This window comes from Anguilla rostrata, chromosome 8 (assembly GCF_018555375.3).
Source record: "Anguilla rostrata isolate EN2019 chromosome 8, ASM1855537v3, whole genome shotgun sequence".
Lineage (NCBI taxonomy): Eukaryota > Metazoa > Chordata > Actinopteri > Anguilliformes > Anguillidae > Anguilla > Anguilla rostrata.
Window position 1 is genome coordinate 29147340 of NC_057940.1, and position 21376 is coordinate 29168715.

The window sequence follows — 21376 nt, forward strand, 5'->3', positions numbered from 1 at the left end:
AATTTGAACAAATCATGATCATGAAGGTGGAATGAGATAAAGGAAAACATTCTGTATTAACCTTTGTTGTGTCCCATGACAACCGCTAGATGGCGATATAGTCATTCCATTGCTCCGGAAGTTCCAATATACATTACATTACATTATAGGCATTTAGCTGACGCTCTTATCCAGAGCGACTTACAATATGTATGTGAAAGATACCGTCGGAAACTACACCCTCAATCAGTTCTCAAAAAATGAGTTGTCTCATTTCTACTAAGTATTGCTTTAAAAACAAACAGCACTTGGGTCTTGAAAGCTGCTGTTTCCTGTCTGGGAGTGATACTGATCAGAGGTTTGCGCAGTCGGTTATTCACGCTTACCAATGTACAGTCAATCTAAATTCTTCCATCCATCCATTATCTATACCTGCTTATTCCTGGTCAGGGTTGCGGGAGGTGCTGGATCCCAGCATTCATTGGGCAAGAGGCTGTCCATTGCAGGGCACACACATCATTCACTCACACCTTCTTGCTGTGAGGCAACAGTGCTACCCACTGCACCACCAATGCTACCCTAATCTAATCTAAATTCATCATACAGAAATTACTAGCAATATTAGCTAATTAGGTTGCTCCCCTCCCTCCCCCGTCCAAACTACATACGTCCAGAGCCAAAAGATGCTGAACTTTTTGGCAGTCCCCTGATCTTTGTAGGATCACGGCCTGTACTACTGAACTGTGCACCCCCAAGTGATTGAAGTGTAAACTAGATTTCTTTAATTTTCTGATAATATCCGTAAATTAGAATTAAGTCACAGAAACACATTTATACCAATTAGTATTTATTAACATGTAGTTATAAATTAAATCACAAATGTACATACCAATTAGTCACCACACATTTTTCAAAAAGTGACATATTTACATATTTCTTACAATATTTACAGTACATATACACAGCAGCTGTACACCATGAATCACTGCGAATTCTAGTGGATTCCCATTTGTAGAGCACCGGGTACATTTGGCAAAAGGTCTTCACAACAAAGCAAAAGAGTTTAATAAGGTTTATTAAAATAAAAGGCTTTATTCCCAAAAGTTTTCTCCTTTTTCCTCCTCCAAAATAAATGTTTTTATTCAAAACACAATACTAATGAGTTTATTAATGTGTTTGACAATACTAGTGTATGACATATGTTATTTATGATTTGTTATTTATATTCACAGTTTAAAGATGCAGTTGTATGTTGTTCAATATCGGATTATAATCCAATATTGGATTATCGTAAACTACAAAATGCCTCACTAAAGGGCCAATAAAAGGTGACATTCTCCAATATGAGATCTCATAGGAATTCCTCCACAAAATGGGAGACTACATGACACATTAAGTTGTCCAACTCTCACATCTCACGGTTTGACGACTGTGCTTTTCCTCAGAAAACACAGCTATACCGACACGAGATGGCTGTGCACGTACGGGTGCTAAAATAAACAGGCATTTGTGATGTGTGTGTGTGTATAAATACAGATCCTTTCTTTGATTACATTTAAAGCTCTTTGACACCCTCCTAGACACTGATACAGTATGCAAATACTTTTTTTTGTTATTTAAGCAGGTACCCCCCCCCCACCCGCATCCAAGCAGTTTCATCCCAAAAATTTTACAGTTCCATCAGAGAACACAGCCTATCGTACACTAAATAAATAGGAAAACAGGGAATTGCAACAATTACAAGAGTACAACTGTACATCAAACGTAATCATCTCAATTTTTAAAAATTAAATACTTATTTTAAATAAATATTTAAATAATGTCAGACTTTTTCAGACATTATCGGAATTGGTCACCCAAAAGGTTACATTATGTAGGTTCAACTGTATGTAGTTTCTTTTATGTCCCATAAAATAAAGCCCATGATTCTGGTGTGGGCTGTGCAAAAGCGTGCTTTACAGTGTTGGTCTTTATGTTAGATGTGTCATCCTCCGTGGCAAGAATGGAGAATTCTGAAGAGAGATTTTTCTCCATCAGTAAGGAGGTTTTCTTACTGGATGATTAGTAGAAGACTCGCTCCACTTTCACTTTCATTAAAAACCAGTTTTGACCTGAGCAAACACATTTTGTTTTGCTTCCACCGACAACAAAAACATAATTGATTGCTTATTTCCAGAGCTACCTGTTCATTCACAGGCTTGTGCTGGGTGTGGTGCTTCTGCCCACGATGGCATGCATCGCTTTAACCACTGTTTCTGGTTGTAGAATGGTCCTCAACTTCACTGACGCTTTTAAGTACCACATTGTACCTTTAAGTACGTCTGGATCACTCGCAAAATGAACATGCACCCGCGAAACTGAAGTCTAAGGGAGGCCGAGTTCTCTTACTGTGGATGACACAGACTCGACACCAACACAAAGCTACAACTTTAGTGTAATTTCAAGTTTACCCAATTCATGGTTTGGGTGCCCAGGGGTCCAATAGACTTCAGATACCTTGCCACCATGATTGGCGACAGAAAACACACACAAGAACAAACAATACAAAAGCAGTATCACAATACGAAGTTTTGTGCAACGAAATCAAGAAACGACAAAAAGACGGAGCCTCCAGTGGCCTCGGCCATGAACGGTCCGAGGGCTCCCGGAGGTGACGGGCCTGGAAGGCGTCTCCCGCGAAGGCCTGCAGGGCTTGTTCATGGGCAGCACCGCGGCTCCGGAGTCTTCCTCGCTCCTCCGCGGCCCTACCCTGCGCTCGCTCACGCAGCGCAAGCGCCCGGAGGCTCACGTCCGCCGCCGCGGCTCCTACGCCATGTTGCCCAGCTCGGTGGAGTCCGTCTCCGAGTCCTGCTCGCTGTCCCTGTGGAAAGAGAGCGCCGCCTGGTGTTACAAAGGACCAACAGCGACGACGGGAGGGCTGCTTCTGTGGCTCAGCGACTACGCGGGGCGCTCAACCCGCAGAGGCCAATGGAGCCGACGCGCAGGAGAAGTACAGGAAGCTTAAAGAGTGCCCAGTACACACTGATATTATTACAGGCTTTCTTGAAAACAGAACGCCAAATGCACTCAGTGACCTAATGAGCCATTAATGAAACCAGGGATCAGGCTCCTGTCGATGTGCATACTCAGAAGCGCACTTATTCGCATTCTCTTATAGGGATCCTCTAGTGCTTATGTTTGACTACAGCACAATGAGAATAAGCTTCACGAGGGCCTGGGCGGCCTCAAAGGAAAGCATACGTGGCCCGTGTGAGTACAGTACAGTACGACCAAGGTCCTCACCTCATCTCCTGTAGCAGCTTGCGATTGCCCTGTCGCGTCACCTCGTCGATGGGGTAGGTCTTAAATATGATCAGGCCCAGGATGATGAGCACAATGGGAGCCGGGGAGACCAGCATTTTCAGGGTTAAGTCCACAGCTGCAGGTTGCGAGCAGCCCCTTGTGATGTACCCTGCAAAACTGTTTACACAGAGAGGGAGTTTAGGCAAGGGAATTCAAATGGACATCGTGTCCACTAACCGCGTGATCAGCCACAGTAAACGAGTAGTTAAAGTGTCACACAAAGCCCAGTGACCTAAAGGAGCCATTAAATCATGTGTTTAAATCATGTGTTAAGCTTACTGGACTAAACCTCCATTGATATCCAATTCCTGCAGAAAAGTCAAAGCAGGCCAAAAGGCAATGAAACGTAATGCTCTTGAGCAGTTACATTAAGGACAGTAAGGCCATCTAGCACTTCAGTTCTAAATCTCACATCAAAGCCTGGAGTTTCTCACATGCTAATCAAGCACCCACATACATTTCATTTTGTGCTGTACAGATTCAGGACAAGATGTGTGTGTGTTGCATGTGCGCATGTGTGTGTCTGTGTGTGTGTGTGTGTTGTGTTATGCTGTCTGTGTTGTGAGTGTGTGTGTTGGGGGTGAAGGATTTACTTACTCGAGGCTCAGGGTGGAGATGCCCAGAGACACGCCAGAGGCGAACTTGGTGAAGAAGACATAAAAGGAGTAAAAGATGGCCTCGTGCCCATGAGAGTCCGGGTTCTTCACCTTGAAATCATCCACGACATCAGGGAGCATGGACCTGCCATGAGAAAGGCACAGACTCCATCAGGGACGGCCACAAACCCCACAAAGAGAAGCCCCAAAAGCTTTTGGTTGGGTGCACCAATAATTCACAAATACACAATGCAAGGCTCACATGCTTCATCTGTCCTTTCAGAAACTATTCAGATCGAAAGGGTTTTCAGACAAAAATAAATGCAAAACCTCATCCAACCAGCAGGCCAAACAGAGTAACACTGTTCTGATCTGTCACCCTATTCAAAGGTAACCTGCTGAAGGACCATGAAGGAAGCAGTCGGTGTATGAGGGCATTGAGCCCAGAGAGGGCGTGGTCAGCGGCTTGGCTCACCAGGGCAGGAGGAAGGCAGCGGCCACACTGACCCCCGCAGCGAAGGACACCACGTACGTCACCACCAGGTTGCTCTTGACGCAGACGATCAGAATCATGAAAGGTATGACTGACTGCGGGGAGAAGATTATCTGCATCGTTTGTTTGCTCAATGAACATGGCATACATCATATCAAAAGCAGGTTCATTTGTACACCTTTCCCCGAGGGTTCAGAATGGGGCCCACCCAGTACTTAAACCTGGTTCACCAAAGGGAGTTAAAGCTCGGAGTAAATATTAGCTAATATTAGCAATTTTCACATGCTGAAAAAGTTGGAAGAAAAGAAATTCTATCAAGGCAACACAGCCACCATTACTGGGCAACAGGCAATGTAACTGCTATGTAAATGACAGCCATTTTGAAGTGTGCCCAGGGCCTCAATTGTCAGACGAGAATAGCATTCGTAGAATTTCTTACTAACTAAACGAGAATGAAAGCCGGTTTATCATCTAGGTTTCCTACGAACAGCCAGCAGGTAGTGCTGTTATTCTCTGAAGGTAATGCTTACGTGTCAGACCGGATAAGATCATAAGATTATGAGCAACTTCATTGCGATAATCACATCAGTGACTATTTTGTGGCAAACTGCCAAAACAAACTATATTTCAGTTTGTTTTCCGATTTCTTTCTTTCATTTAGTGGCCTGATATGTGACACTCCAACTGCCAAATTCAAATTGAATGCACTCACTGAGATTCCACAGTAAACGGCCGTCTTCTTCCCAAAGCGGCTGAGGAACCACTGCCAAAACGGAATGGTGAGCGTGGCAGAAAGCTGGAGGGGAAATGGGGGGAAAAAAGGCAGAAATGTTTAGAGTCGGTTCCTCTTTCAGAGCGGTAAAAATGAGCAAATTCAGCAGATCATCAATGCCATCATCATGAGTTTTTCAGAGGGTAGGGTTCATTGATAACATTGGTGCCTGGGGCTACAATGCAGAACAAAACCCCAGATTCAGTGGGGGACAATGATCAAGAGGGGGGATCCCTCCCAAATTCCAACCGAGTCGTCAAAATTCCACAGGGGTCGTTACCCAAGTCCCCCGGAGCACAAAGAGGATCCCTAAATGACATCAAAGCACTGCCAGTGAGCGCCTGAGACAACGGGCTCCAGGCTTCAGGCTGAGGCGAGAGACAATATGGGCCATCGCACGCAGCCGAGGCAGACATTACGTCTTCCAGTGTGGCAGGATCAGATAACCTCTGTTGCGTGCATCAACATACGCCAGACACGACCCACACTTCCAGTCTCTGCAGACACCGCGAGGAAGAGCACGTAGCCACAGCGTGCTAATCACACGCCAATCTGCCCTTCTCACTTGTCCAAATAAAGTCATGTTACGTCAACCCCAAGATTTTCTTCACAAGGTAAAGCCCCTACCTAGCGCTGGTAAATCATATCACTATTCAAGTGTTTCTATTCAACTGTGAAACCCGACTACTTCCTTACATTCACTCATCGCAACACCTGTACATAACAACTCAGCTCAGAAATCTAGAACAGTAAAAAAAGAAGAAAAAAAAAGAGAGGTAAAGAAGTGGGAGGGGTGGGGCACAGAGGGGGCAGGGTGGGGATGGTTTCCCATGGTTTCGGTGATGGATAGGCTCTGACACAAAGCCCGCTCTGTTCCCTGCAGCTCGGCCTTTTCTTCCTTTTATCAGCAGCGGACTGCGGCGTTCCCATAAGCAACAATAGAGCGTCCTCTCACCCCTAAAATCTCGCTGGGCTGCAGGTTCAGTTGCCCGGGGAGCCGAGCCCCTCGACTCGGCCACAGACGGCGGGAAAATCGCCGCTTTCTAAAAATCTGACTCAACAATTTGAGCGATAGACCTAACCAATCAGATTAACTAAATTATGCATAGCCGGGCATCTGGCGGAGCTAACCCGATATCTGGGGATCTGCTGATAATCGGCTGCTATACATCCTGTGGGCGGTAACTCTGTACTGTCAACTCCTGCAGCCAGTTGCACTCCAAAAAGGAACCTTATTGAACATTTCGCACACCAGCTCCTTGATCTTTTCTTATTTTTTGAAGTGTTGTTGTGTTGTACAGGTTCCTTTTTTCTACACAGGGCAACCCACGCCATCGAGGGGAAGTGGGATAACGGGTGGAGGAAGTGCAGTGGAAAGATGTGTTCTCTGCAGAAGTCATTCTTTTGGGATTTATATAATGTTTTTAATGTAGGACAAGGAGGTTTTGAGGTTATGGGAAAAACGTCTTATATGTGAAATTCTTTCTTGGATTTGGTAAAGTAATCCTGCTTTTTCTATAATCTGACAACGTCTTGAATAGGTGGGGTTCTCAGAAACGCCACACAAGGATAAACTGCAATAACCATAAAGTGAAGGATCATAGGGCTTTCATAAGTACACCATGTCTCTGTCAAAATAATAAGTGATCTCAAAGAACAGTAAGAAAAAAAAATTAGGGCTTAATACCCTACAAACTCCCTCAACCCTCAAGGCAGGCTCCGGTTGGACTAAGCCTTAGGTGTGGCCTTCTTCTATTTTATTCATCTGCAAGGCAGCACACAAAAGAGAAAGTATATTTAATGAATAACACCTTACCATAATGACCAGCAGGATGTTCTGGAAGTCGTTTCTGAAGCCCAAGGTGTAGCTGCAGAACAGCGCAAAGTTCCCTTCCAGGAGCTGTGAGGGGAAACAGGAAAGCCAATAAGCAACCTCGGAACACACGGCACGCGCCAGCTACCGGCAGGCTTAACCGTCCCCGGCGCACGGGTGCCAGAGGCGGAAAAACCAACATCTCACGCTCGGGGAGGAACGGGAGAAACCACAAGGACCGGGAAAAACAGTCCGGGAGCCTGCGGGGCACCCACCATGAAGGCCAGCGAGGTGAAGAGGAAGCCCATCACCAGCTTGACGTACGGCCCGTGGCCCATCACCAGCCGCATGCCCTGGAAGAACGACATGGGCCGCTCGGACTTGTGGCTCGGGCGTCCGGCCTCTGGAGGCAGAGAGAGAGAGAGAGAGAGAGAGGGGGGAGCGGGATGAGAACACAGCGCTGTGGTGCCAGGCCTGTGGGCTGGAGAAGGGCGTGAGGCGCTTCCACTGCGGTCACGCAATTTCAACAGAAACGACGCCGTCGCCATTTAGTCACACGGCGGTCAGCAGAGGGCGTTTCCTGGACGCGCGAGGCGTGGCTGGCGTAGGCTTAATGTAAATACAATTAGTAATGCTGTTAACTGGAAGGGGCGGTACAGCCAGACAGGGAGGGGAACTCTCTCAGGCGCAACACAGGACTCATTAGTGCTGTGCAGACGGCTCTCATAGGCCGCGTTTTCACCCAAAGTACCCAGAACTTTTCATCCCAGGAACTACTTTTCAAGGAACTAAAAGGTTCCTTCAGCCAATGGTTGTCTGCGTTTTCACCGCGGTCTAAAGTCCCGCAGAGATTAGGCAAATTAGCCCGCTGACGTATGAAAAAGCGACGTCGTCGTCGGTCCATCTGTCACATGATTTCTTCTGTAACCCCATACTACCACCGAAGTAGCCTACATTATTTTCTAAAACCGACGTTCCAATCGGAGGCTTTCATTCCACTTAACACTTTACCGAACAAAGGTTCCTTCACAATGGTTCTCTTTCCACGTAGGTTATACTTGAAGATTGACATTAGCCCACCTGAAATTGAATTGTCTCACCGTCATATGATTCTTTGTACCCATTACCACGAAGTACCTCATTAGTTCTAATACTTGGGACAGCCGAGGTTTATCACAATGATATACACGGTTTATACCAACACATGACTATTTTATGGACTTACTTTTGTCTTGAATGAGGTTCATGATTCCTCCAAACACTTCATAACAGCAGAAAACATGCACACGTGTAAACAATTTGCTGTTTTATTACTTATCTCTCGTCAATTCCATATAGGCTAATCGCAAAATGACAATGATAAATAGAATGAAAACTCGGACTTGCGTGAAAATTTTAATATTGCAGTGGTACAGCCACCGTTTGCTTTCCTTCAAAGTTACTGCTAGCGGAGCAGCAGTGTGCCCTCCAGATGCGAACCATGCACCATAAATTAGTCCATAGTCTGGTCTTTTTGTGGAATTGAAGAATCGCAGCGTAAAATTGTGGCAGTCTGAAAAATCAAAAGGGACGATTACTAGAATGAACCTGTTATTTTACCCTGACAAAAACTGTGGATGGTGATTTCCAGTTTGTTTTTACTGTATCACCAATGTAAATTACGCAGAACTACCGCATACCTCATACAACTGTATCAAATGTTTTGAGTCAATTATAACGGGCTAACAAAGAAAATGCGGAAGAAAATATTCAGCAACCGAATTAAACCGTTTGAATGTTTTGGTCCGTAATATGCTGTCCCAGCACGAATGCTTAGCATTTTATAAAACGAATACTAAAGCAAGAAAAGAACAGAAGAGCACACGTTATAATCCTCGATCTTAATTTCTCATCTGTTCCAAGACATTGGCAGGCTATAGCCAAAAGTAGGCTACTGTGCCGCATAACATACACGTTTGAATTCAAGTTATTATTATGAAAATAAATCGGTTTGCGGCTGCAGATTTTTTTAAATGGCGGTTGAAATAAAATACTGCGAGTAGTCGACCAATCAGAAATATTCAGTGTTGCGCCCCACCCCAAAGGTTCCGGTACTTTTGGAAAGTACTACCCCCCGAGCAGGGACTTTTTTTGGGGTAAAATAAAGTCCCCAGAACTTAATTTAGACCCAGGTCCCTGCGGTCGAAACGCACTGAGTTCCTCAAAAGGTTCCTAGTTCCTGGGGAAAGTTCCTGTGGTGGAAACGCGGCTATAGAGAGAGCTCTCACTGCAGACCGAATCAGATGCGTATTTCCACCCCCCCCCCACCCCTTTGGCAATGAATCGTTTCTCAAAGTCCACAAAGCCGGGCCTGTTGAGGTCCTCGGCACCAAGTTACCTTCATAAATATGCAAACGCGGGGTGGCCAATGAGGCAGGGGGGGGTTCCGTCTGGGCAGTAAACTGAACCAATAGTAGGCCTGTTGCCACTCCACACCCCTTCCCACCCTATGTCAGCACTAATTAACCTGGTCCTGTGGAATTTTCTGTCTGGCAAAATGCCTCCCACTCAAATCATACCATTTCATTGGTATGAATAAGACTATTATTTTTGCTGAGAAAAATTCTACTCCTTCAATAATTATGATTGATGGCTGAGTTTGTAACTTCTATTATGCAAAACATTACAGTCCCTGTATGTCAGAATCTCTACGTAATACATGCATCCATTGCTAATAAAGTGAATTCACTTCACTATCAAGCCAGTTCCTCACCTTTCTGTTCCCTCACCCCAAAGAACAGGATGACTGCGCACAGGATGTAGATGATGCAGATGACACCTGATGCAATCATGTACGCTTCTCTCTGCCGGGAAACAAGCGCATAGGAAACAGTTGGCCAACTACAACAACGGCAGAGACACGTAACTTGAAACTCAGTTGAAACATGGGAACCGGGAAACTCCATTTCCCAGAATGGCAGTTGTGCTTTGACAAACAAACAAAGCCAACGTCAGAAACATTTAAGACTGAATGGTTAAATGTTTACAGAATTTCGCCTATTGCATATAAGTGACTGACATACTATGACGATATGATTTCTTTTATATCTTTTTAGCCTAGTAATTAGTAGAACCCATATCAAGCTGGAGAGCAGTACCGTTTGAGTCAGAGAAATGTGTGGCTGGGTGATGTTGACATCGGGTCCCGTCTGCGGAAGTGAGGAATTGGACCCATTCAGAAGCGCTAAATCGCCTGGGTTACAGGGTGCGTTTGCCCCGCCCACGATCTGGCCCTGGACGGCTGTGCCGATGACCGTGCCCAGCACCTCCACCGTCATTCCTGAGAGGAGAAGAAGTGGTCAGTTACTTTTAATGCCAACAGCCAGAACATGGTGACAACACAAAAAAATGTGCAGATCTCAGGCATCTTCCCAGGTAAAACCAGAGGTTTTCATTTTCCATGCATATGGTCTAATTACCTGACATTTTTAATAATCCAATTGACTTTTTCTGGACCTAGTTCAGGGTTTTCCAGGTTCACTCACACAAACATTAAACATTTTAGTAAGCTACTGAATAGACTTCAGTAGCAGTGGACCATCAATCATCAATGTGTCCAGCACTGTGGTCCTGTTGGTGACCCCTTTCATTTATACACCACACACATACGCTGGGCCCCTGAGAGACAACCCTGAATCTTGGCCTTGGGAAAGAAGCCCACGTCTAAGCGGTTTCCATGGCGTCTGAATTAAAACTCTTCTCTGTCACTTACTGTAGGCAGTGGCGGAGTCCCGCTCCTTCTGCTCGGAGCTGATGAACATGGTGAGGGCGGAGTAAGGCACGTGGAAACACTGTGGAGGAGGACACGGACACACAGAGCAAGTGAGCGTCACAGTGGAGAGACCGGCCGTGCCTGCACTGAGCGCAGATTAACACTGAGCAGCAAGCACGCGCTTTATGGAGGTTCTTTAGGCAGACTCTTGTGTGGAGGACAATGTGCAGAGTGGCTGTTTCACAGCGACAGGGACTTACCGTTTGAAGGGTCTGGAAGAGGCAGTAGAAGACCAGATACCAGATGACCTTGCCTTGCTCGAAAGGAGGGACGTACCAGATCAGGAAGTAGCATAGCACCGCAAATGGGGTGGACAGCACAATCCTGCAGGATTTGCAAAAGACGTAAAATTAAGTAATGGTGCTTCATGCGCTCAAAACAGCAAAATATTGAAACATTTTTGAATAAACATGTGTAATTAATGTGCAATATACACAGACTATTACAGTCAACGTTTGCAGCATATTTATCCAGTATCCCACAAAGCTGCTTAACTTGTACCACAAGCATAACCTTGCTCCAGCACCATGCTGGCACTCAAAATGACTGCACAGTAACAGACATGGCAAAGCAGTCACACACAGGAGAATTAAGTAAAAAAAATAAAGGGCATTAGGGGACATTCCTACATAGAATCACATTTTTCTCCTTTTGCTTTGCCATAATTGCAGCCTTTTTTCAATACATTATTCAGCGCAGTCATGTGACCAAAGAGAACCAACAACCAGCAACAAAATCAAGACTGCTGTAGAGGGTAATCTATTTCCTAATAAAGAACACCAAGAAAAAGTAATAGATTTTTAAAAAGTGGCATTATCATTTTAGGCTGGCGCTATCTCTTTTTAAAACACTGACGCTGAAAGTTCTGACACCGGCACGCAGCGTTTGGAGTAGGTCTTCCCCCACACACGCAAACCCACACACGCGCAGAGCAGTAGTGCTCTGGCTGGCCATGACGTCAGTGGAGAGTTATGGGAGACCCTGGAAGTGATGACGACCGAGGAAGTTCTCCCCACAGCACCGCACTTTTTGAGATCCGCCACTTCCTTCTTCACCACGGAACATTAAGCAATGTGAAATATGTGCACATATTCATTGCATGACTCAACACGCACGCACTTTATATTGCCAAATTTAACAATACCAAGATATGCAAACGTGTTACTGCATCTACTCCCAAATAAGGTCTGGAAATGTACGGGCACAATGGGCTATTATTACAAGTCACATTCGATGTGCCCAGAACTGCGCTGATTTTAACAAGTACTTTTATTTATCTTGTGGAGCTGGTCAAGATCACATGGTTGTGAAACTTTTTGGTAGCAGTGTGGTCATTAAGAAAAATAAAGCACATAATCTAACGGCTTGGTCTATACAAGGTAATCTTTCAATCTTTTGCACTTTCGGACCAAGCACTTCCCATGGGTTTTAGTTGAACCTGGTCTGATTAAGCCTATTATTCCTGTTGCGTTTAGAGTCTGTAATGAAGACTCTTAAGACTGTAATGATCCCCCACTTCGCATGCCTAAGCAATGAATAGGTGGTAGGTGTGGTGTTGCCAAAAGCGCAAAGATATAAAATTACTAGATGTAGAAATGAAGCCCCTGCCTAAACTGACGACCTGAATGAATGTACAAGCAGGGAACGTGGTATTCTAGAACCTCTAATTATACCAAAGCTCCGATCACAAATTTAGAATCTGTCCAAAATGACTTGGCAGCCAACATGCCCTCCACCATTCCCTTTAATGGGATGTTAGGTTCTGTAGTTACCGTACTGTATGCATCAACAGCTGCCCCTTAAGGTGTCACAGATCACGTTTCAAACCCAGGTTTGATTTTAGTTCTCTGAAACTTGGTTATCTAGAGAACAGTCCTTGCAGGACGTTTGTATTGTTTTAGCTCAAAAGGCTAGAAACTGTTTTCACACAGCCATTTATTTCTGTCACACTCACACTCACACTCACACTCACACTCACACTCACACACTCACACACAACACACTCTCACACACACACACACACACACACACACACACACACACACACACACACACACACACACTCACACACACACACACACACACACAAAGGGCTTGCTCATTGTTACTTAATAAAAAAAACTTTTCGGTTTATTGTTTATGTTCCCCAGAAGGAAAATCAAGCAGCTTATCATTCTTTGTAATGTCTGTACATGCCCTAACTTTAGCAGGCTGATACAGAATTTGCAATTTAAAATGAAAAGAAGTGAAGGTGAATGTGCATAAGAGATCCCGTCAGTCTACAGATATCAGCACAGAAGAACACCGCTTAAAATAAAAACAATTTCAGAATATAAAAATAAGAATGAGTGCAGTTATTCTGAAATTAAAAAAAAAAAAAAAACAACTTCAGCAGCCCAGTTAAAGTTTTCCATGGCGGTTTAGGTAGCGCTACGCTGAGCTATGCAAGTGAACTGAAGTAACCCCACAGATTCCACACTCCAGTTCTGAAAGAGCGCTCGCTCTCATTGGAAGAAAACGGTGGTGTGTTGTGGGCTGCACCAACTGGCATTCACGCATGTAGAGCACACACAAAGCCCTCCCCTACCCCTCCCCCCACGTGCATGCTCCTCCACCGCCTTCGGCAAAAGCCACACCCCAAGCCACACCCCCCCTCCCCTGATTTCATACCTTTTCCGGTGCCAGTAAAACCATACTTCTCATATTTTGGTCCTCTTTTTTTAGGAACTGATATACAAGTACTTTGTTCTTCTTGAACATCCTTCCTGGCTGATTTTGGAATTCTACTGAGGAATATTCAATTTGAACATTCCAACGTCTAAGAATTTATTCTAAGAGTTACAGATAGCTGGAGAGGGGAGAGGATTGGTGGTGCCTCTTCCAAACATGTCACTGACATCCAGTCGGCCTTTCTAAATACAGCCAATCAAGGATTTAAAAAAAATGTAACGGATGCCAAACAACACTGTTCATTAATTCAAAATTAGCACACTTCCTAATGCGGCAAAAGGGAGGGGGATTGTTTGGGGAGATAATCGCACGCGCTGCCCCCAATTCCCATAGAACAATGAAAACAATGAGGGGGGACTCCTTAAATGGGGTCAGCTCAAGAAAGGTCCTCGAGATGCTTACTGTACACACAAAGAGTTGTTTTGGTTCACCTTGGTTTGGTTCTTCCATTCTCTCAAGTGCAATCCTCACATAGACTTATGATCTATAACACTACACCGCTATACAGAAGTCACAGGGCTGTTGCATTGGGTCATCTCTTTACTGACAAACCATCATGGTTCTAGGTGATTGATTGCTTTGTTGTGGTTGTTTCTTCACTTTGTTACACCATTTAAAACACATTTCTCCATAATGTAGTCTGTGATAATGCCGTGGATAAGAGCTCAATATTTAAGTTATTGTTTATCGCTTCCCAACGACTCAGTCTACTGTACTTGCACTAAGACAGTGGCACCACAGTGACTTTACAGTAGTTTTCCCTCACAAAGTCATATGTGGGTTCAATGAGCTATAGATGTTGAAATGTACAAATAGACATGTCCCAGAATTCTGCTCACCAATTGCAGTACTGCTCTGGCGACACACAGTATTGGTTTGTCAAATACAACCCAGTGACCGGACATACAGTCATTGCACAAGTAGCAGATGACTGAATTTTCAGTTGAGAATACAATCGTTTCACATTAAGAATGAGGGAAAACCTCTTTGACAGACATGCTCTTGTGTGTGAGAGGGGACCGGGGGTGGGGGGGTGTGGGGGGTTGTGTGGTAGAAGGCAGGACATACTTTCATGATCTCTGGGATAAATGCCCTTAACCAAAACAGCAGCATCAGAAACAGACGTCCCTTTTGTCTCTACCCAATGCCCTGTTATTAAAAAGCTGAGGTCAGCTCCCTGGTTTAGTTTGTGATGCTGTATCCCAAATCCCCAATACCAGGAATCTTGTTTCCCTGGGCACTTTGTCACTCCAAATTATATCTCCAAGTGTAATAGTCAAAGAGTAAAAACTAGGTACCCAGTTCCCGAAGAGGAAACAAAAAAAAAGAGGAACTGTAGGTTCTGTTCGTAAGAAACCACGCCACAATAGAACTGCATTTATCATTAAGGCGTGGTATTTGGCAAGTCCACGTCAAAGTTTCTTAGTAAGCAGTTAAGGAAATGGCAAACTCCTGGCCTTTTAAATCTCCGTAAATTTTAAATAAAAGAGATTTGGGAGCTACTTGACAAGTTTTTTAAAGAGATAAATATTATTTTGTATTGAGAATAAAAATGTCTTGGCTCTCCTATAATCTCATATATGGCATAAAGACTGTTCTAATAGAGAGGTTCTAACATTGGCATTGAGCATCAGTAAGTTCATTTGGTTGTTCAATGAGGCCTAAACGCAATCATTTAACCAAAGTTTAAGCAAAACTCCCACAAAAGTGGAAAAATATCATATCTGTTAAAGAAACACAGATATTTCATTAACGGCTCATTTTCGCCTGATTTATAGGTCAACATAAACCAGTACAGGGAAGGGAAACTGCTCTGAGATCACTGAACAGGCAACACATGCACTGGCCTGTGACCCCAGCCACAGCTAAAAACTCGCTGTGATGTCAAAAAGTGAGACGAAACCAATGCGGCAGCTAAGGAATTCAACCTGGCCAAAAACGCATTAGTGTCATCACCAAGCCAACTGGGGTCAACAATGTCCCAGCCCCCACCAACAAAAATAGCAACAAAAAGAGAATGTTGGCAAGCTGGAATTCATGGCTGCAGGACAGAAAGCCTAATGGAAGCATTAAGCATACCCCTTACGAAAATGGTGATGAGACACAAATTTGCATCATTTGCCAATTTATCCTCCAAATCAAATCTGCCAAAGCTGCCTTCTAAGTCCTTTGAAATGGCTGCCATCCAGCTTTTGAAGGGAAGAACACGAGCGGCACAGGTCCAAAAGACAATGCTAGGCTAAAGGGTGACTTACCAGGGCAGCATCCTCCCAAAGCGGGTCCAGGGGCTTCGGCTGACGAGGAACCCGATGGTGGGATCCGTCACGGCATCCCAGGCCCGGCCTATGAACAGGATTATGGAGGCATAGAAGGGGTCCACCTGACAGTGTATATAATACAGTTACAGACCTTAACACTGAAAATGTTACTGTGTTTACATTGAAGACCGCTAAACTGAACATCACCTATGCAAATATACTGTAACATGACGTGGCGTTCACACAGCTCTTTCATGGTGAAAGTAGTGAGAGTGGAGTAAGTATAAGGTTTGACAACCAGGATGCCACTTTGTGCATGACGCATGATACTGTCATTGCTCAAGGCTGATCAAGGAAATTCTGAATAACTATTTAAACCAGCTTTACTTCATTTCTCCCCTAGACATTATATTATATTAAGTTATATTAAAATACAGTAAATAAGAGGTCAATATTGCTTTTAATGCTCACAATGTCCGCGAGTATGGAGTTTTGTGATACGATAATGCAACTGCAGAATAAATGCTACAGTGGATAAACAGTAAGGTAATGCAAGGCACGCCCTGTACTTAGAGAAGGAGCTAGGGCTACTTCTGTGCACCTATGAGGGCCGCCATTCAATGATTCCAGTGAGTTGCATTCCAAAACAGAAGTTTTGTTTATAATGCTGAAAAATGCAGAACAGAAATGGTTTTCATTTCGATGTTCTGAGTCATTGCTTTCTTCTAATGATTACTTCCCAATTTCCCAAAAGCAGTGTGGTTAAACACATCTAACATAGACAGTTAAAATCTATTACAAAACATCAGGACTGTTTGGTAATTTCCCAAAACAATGTTGCCGAAACATAAAACATGAAACTGGAACCTTTTACAGCTCATCTGCACTTTCACAAACAGTAACTCTAGGGGGCCACAACTCCAAGGTCACAAAGTTCATGCAGTCTGAACACTTCAAGCATTTTTGACTGATATATGGCTTAAAATAGACCTCAAAATACACCAATGCATTTCATTACATAGCCTAAATAAAGTCACATGATCTTCAAATGAACATTTTGTCACTCTCACCAGGGGCAAAAAAAAAGCCTTTGTTCTTAACAGTGAGAATGTTTGACTTACCGCACAGTACACTGAACATTAAATTAGGGAATCACAAGTTACTACAGATCAAACTGTGGGAGGCCAAGGGCAGCACGCCCTCTGGTCCTTGGCATTGTGATAAACGTCAAGAGGTATTAAAACAAGGCCCAACTCCATTAACTCCAGTTTCTGTAGCCCCTTAATGACACTGTACACTCGCACGCTGGGAGTTCAACATCAATAGACTTGAGCCGCTGATTCATCCTTCCACAGTAAGGCCCCCATTGTTAACTCGCACCGACAGTCACCCCAAGCTGTGGCTGTACTCCCCGGGGGCAGGCAGTGATACGCTAACTCCATCCAAAGGGAGCTAGCCTCGCTATCCCCTGGGACAGCCCGTACCGTAACAGCGCGTGCACTGTTCTCAGTCAGCCAGCGGGAGGCGTGACAGGCTGCAGGCAGCTTCAGAGAGGACTCACCTGAGCCACATCCAGCAGGTATATCTGCAGGAAGAAGCCGAGCGCGCATCCCGTGATCTGGTAGGGAGCCCCCCCGACAGCGTAGCACAGCTTATTGCACACGGACAACCGGCCCTTCTTCTCATCCTGCAAATAAAGATTAAATCATCAGAAGAGGTGATTTTCATGAGGTTCCAGAAGCTGGGGGGGGGGGGCGGGGGACACAACTTTGGGGTTGGGAAATGCATTGCTCGCATTCATAGGACTTTTCCAATTACATTTTATTTCATGTACATTTTTTACATGAATCCATTTATCCACTAGACAGCAACAAATTCTAAATGTTAAAACTCCATTACTCTTGAGTTCACGACAAGCAGCCACTCAGGCCCAATATGAGATATTTTAAACCCTTTTTAAATCATATAGAATTTTGGAAGAGTTGGGAAGCACCTAAACTTTCTGGTAAAAGATGCAACAGTTGTTTGTCTCACATTTGGTAAGACAGCACAATACATAAGGTTAAAGACTAAGCCCATGACATTCAGCGTAAGTGTGTCTACAAGTTTCAAGACATAATCTCATCATCTTTATCCTTTGCTGGACAACAATCGAGCCACGGTTTCAGGCATAGCAGTAGCCTACATTTCAATGCACCAGACTGGGGAACTGGAAAAACTATAAAAGAGATTCCCCACCTAAAAGATGTCAGTTCATATGGCATCCACTACGGTATTCTAGTTTGACTTGTTACAAGCTGAAAGCAGCATGCAAATAAATGAGGTTACTGTTCATATCCTCAGAGTACTGCAAGCTCCTCCCAGCTAAGACACTGATTGGCCGAAAAAGTGGGATGTTAGTCAGTTCAACATTCCAGCCCAGCCCAAAATCAGATGGCAGTCAGGAGCATACACTCTCACACATGTATACCCAAATCGACACAAAGATGTGGATGCACGCCCTCCACCTCAGACAAACTAGAGATGCCTCTACCCAGTGCTGGTGTATCTTACAAGACCTCTCATTTAATTTCTTGACGGATAAAACTAAGTTATGAGACAAAGTTGCAAACTTAATTTGACAGAGCTCAAAAAGCACCCCATATACAACAGTACAAACTGATCACTACAAACAATGTTATGTTAACAATGATGACATCAGATATAAAGTACCCTGCAGTAGAACCAAAAAATAATTCAATAAATATATATATTTTTAATTTTTTTTAACTTGGCTCTTAGAGTTAAACAACCACCACACAAAATTGCTGTGGTGACGGGGAAGTCTACTGCCTTGTGTTCTAGGGCTATAAGAAACTTGTGGCAGACAAGGTTGAGTTGTTAGCATATTAAAAGAAATGGAAACAGGACATTTTGCTTTACGAGCAGACAGATGGTTTTTTCACTTCTCAGCAACTGAGATTGTGCTAACCGGGATAGTTGGCATTTAACAGCATAAAAAAAGTGGCACCTCCCAACCAAGCAACCAACCCTACAATCCTATGAGGCCTTCTGGCACTGCCAGTTTGAATGTTTGACAGGCCACACGGTCTCAAATTTCATCCACAACTTTAACAGCTTTTACAGTGACCAGCAAGACAGACACCTACAAACTGGAAGACACAGCCACTTTCATACAAACCACAAAGTAGCAGACACACTGTATAATTAACCTTTCTGCTCATTCTGTACTTCAGGCTATTTATGGACCATGATGTATATTTAAGCCTTAGGCAGCAATTGCTTTATGTTTTCTCCTTGATATACAGTTGCCAATCACTGAAGATGTCACCTGAAGTGAGCAGTAAAGCAACTAAGATACCATCTTCAGGAACATCCAAGCTTTGCAGTGTCTGCTTTCTTTTGTTTGCTTCAGAGTTTGATTCTTGATATATTGCGTGGCAAATATGGTGTGCTGACACATAAGCATTCAGTTATCTTTCACACAATATAGATCAGACCGATCCATAAGAAATGTCGAGGCACTGCAGGTGTTAAAACCAATGTCCATTTCAAACATTTACTCATTGAATATTATTTCAGTAGGCTACAGGACTTCCACCTCAGAGGAAAAAATGTATCATTTACAAACGAGATAATGAAGGTCAATGCTGTGTGCAATTCTACATTATCATCAACGTAAATTCATTCTAACCAAGACATCAACGTGCACAGGTTAATTTATAAAGAACTGAAATATACGAACTGTGTATAAACAAATAACCATGTAATTGCATATCAAGTAAATCTGACGAAACGTTCGGCACTAGCCTAAAATTAGGACATTTTGCTGCAAAATAATGTACTGACAAATGAGGAATGCCGTAAGATTTTAGTTCCAAACCCGGCGTGATGGTTGAAAATGTGAGCGAATTTATTTGGAGGGACTCTTTAAGCCACTTCCAGAAGAACGGCCAGTACTATATAAAGCATTGTAGGTAGCCAACAGTAATTAATACTACCCTATTGTTACCACGCAATAACGTCCAGTTCGGTGGTTTCCAAGCGCAGGGTATGAACTGAAAAGCGTATTTAATCGAGAATTCCCCCTGGACAAGCAACCCCCCTCATGATGTAAATGACACGTAGCCGTTCAACGTGGAAAGAGGAGCGTAGCATGGGCTACTTTCCAAATGCAATAAACAAAAGCAACGAAGCACATTTTTAATTTTAATGATATATTGCAACACTGATTTCTATGTGTATTGGTAAGGTCGTACATTTCCTTTTTTGGAGCGCAATTCAAAACTATAGCTTTAAAGCCGGCACATTGCTATGTTAAAAATGCACGCCACTGCTGGTTTTCAATATAGGCTGCATGACTGTGTGAGAAAAATGAATGTGGATTTCCATCCTACTGGTTTATCAGTAATACGTGTGATGAGAATCCACCTCGTTGGCCAGCGTTTCAAGAAACATTTCAAGAAAAAAATCTTTGAAATTAAATGTTTAAAAGACGACACAGGCTAGGCTATATCATCCACTCTCGCCGCGTTCGCACAAGACTATTCTACGACAGTATTTTTCGTCTTCAAAGTGTGACTGATTACTAATCGTTACATTGAACTTTTTCGCCAGGAACAAACAAACCGCCTACGTCCATAATATAATAGCCAACAATAATGAATCAAAGGAAAATGCCAGCTTACCTTCGCTAATCGAACCCCATCGGGGCTCGTTGGTCGATTTTGTAATAAACTTGTAGCAGAAAATTGTTCCGCTCCTTCTCCTTTCGCCATATTATTATTTTCTTTAGGCTACTGTTATTGACTCAAATATTCCCGTATCACGTCTGTTACTTTATATACTAATTTAACCACAACGAATTAGCAGCACACCGAACAATGTGTGACGTGGACCCTGTTTGAAATGAATGTGATCGGGTAGTGTCACTGTTAATGTAGTAGTAGCGTTCGGTCCGCCTCCACGCCCCTTCATTGAGTCATTCATTCTGAACACACAAGACCACCCCGCCCCTTCATTCCTCCACTACACGGCAGAAGCTGCCATGACTAATGTTTCTCAAAAATATAGTCTTTTTGACTTTCCAGCCACGGGTTTTTTTAAATATAAATATTAGGCTACGTCTTTAAGAATTTGGCAATTCTATAGGCCTAGGCCTAGCAGCCTAGATACGCGCTGTAAAATCCACCAAAGCAGCTGACATCGCTGTTGTGGTTCTCTACCATCTTCCTTCGTATAGTGTTATATAGGTTGTTAAACTACTATATTTATATGTAAGATTCAAGTTCTGCATTGAAATATAGGCTACCTAGTTATATTACTATCCACGAATCAGTGGCATAGGTCTACTCCCGAGTTTCGGTGTTCAAATTAGGTCGTGAAATAGTCAAATTTCTTCGCCAGTTAATTTTCGGGGGTTAAGACACGCCTATGAGATATTAGCAGTAAATAATAATTTTCGAAAGATGATTGTGTTACATTTTAACTATTGCCAATGCTACCAAGGCATGTAAGGAAATTACAAAAACACCAGTCACACATTTTTAAAGGCTATGCGATCGGAGCTGCTAAGCTAGGGC

At 43.6% G+C, this 21376-nt stretch overlaps 1 protein-coding gene across 1 annotated transcript; it reads right to left on the reverse strand.

The window, feature by feature from the left end:
• Window positions 1-809: 809 nt before the first annotated feature.
• On the reverse strand, window positions 810-20723 carry mfsd2ab (MFSD2 lysolipid transporter A, lysophospholipid b). The gene is made up of 14 exons (XM_064347586.1): window positions 20483-20723; window positions 17356-17481; window positions 15792-15916; window positions 11007-11130; window positions 10747-10825; window positions 10133-10314; window positions 9748-9838; window positions 7271-7398; window positions 6999-7082; window positions 5123-5206; window positions 4393-4505; window positions 3919-4062; window positions 3262-3438; window positions 810-2839 (listed from the first exon to the last, which is right to left on the reverse strand). Exons 1-14 carry the CDS (start codon window positions 20570-20572, stop codon window positions 2785-2787), a joined length of 1602 nt encoding a protein of 533 aa, XP_064203656.1. The 5' UTR covers window positions 20573-20723; the 3' UTR covers window positions 810-2784.
• Between the last annotated feature and the right edge of the window lie 653 nt (window positions 20724-21376).

What these genes read in the sequence shown, in the direction of transcription:
- mfsd2ab (XM_064347586.1), bottom strand. Translation starts at nt 20,572, where the DNA reads ATGGCGAAAGGAGAAGGAGCGGAACAATTTTCTGCTACAAGTTTATTA. An exon ending in ACCTGCTGGATGTGGCTCAG is followed by an intron (nt 15,917 to 17,355) that starts GTGAGTCCTCTC and finishes ATACACTGTCAG; the next exon opens with GTGGACCCCTTCTATGCCTC. An exon ending in ACATCCTGCTGGTCATTATG is followed by an intron (nt 5,207 to 6,998) that starts GTAAGGTGTTAT and finishes TTTCCCCTCCAG; the next exon opens with CTTTCTGCCACGCTCACCAT.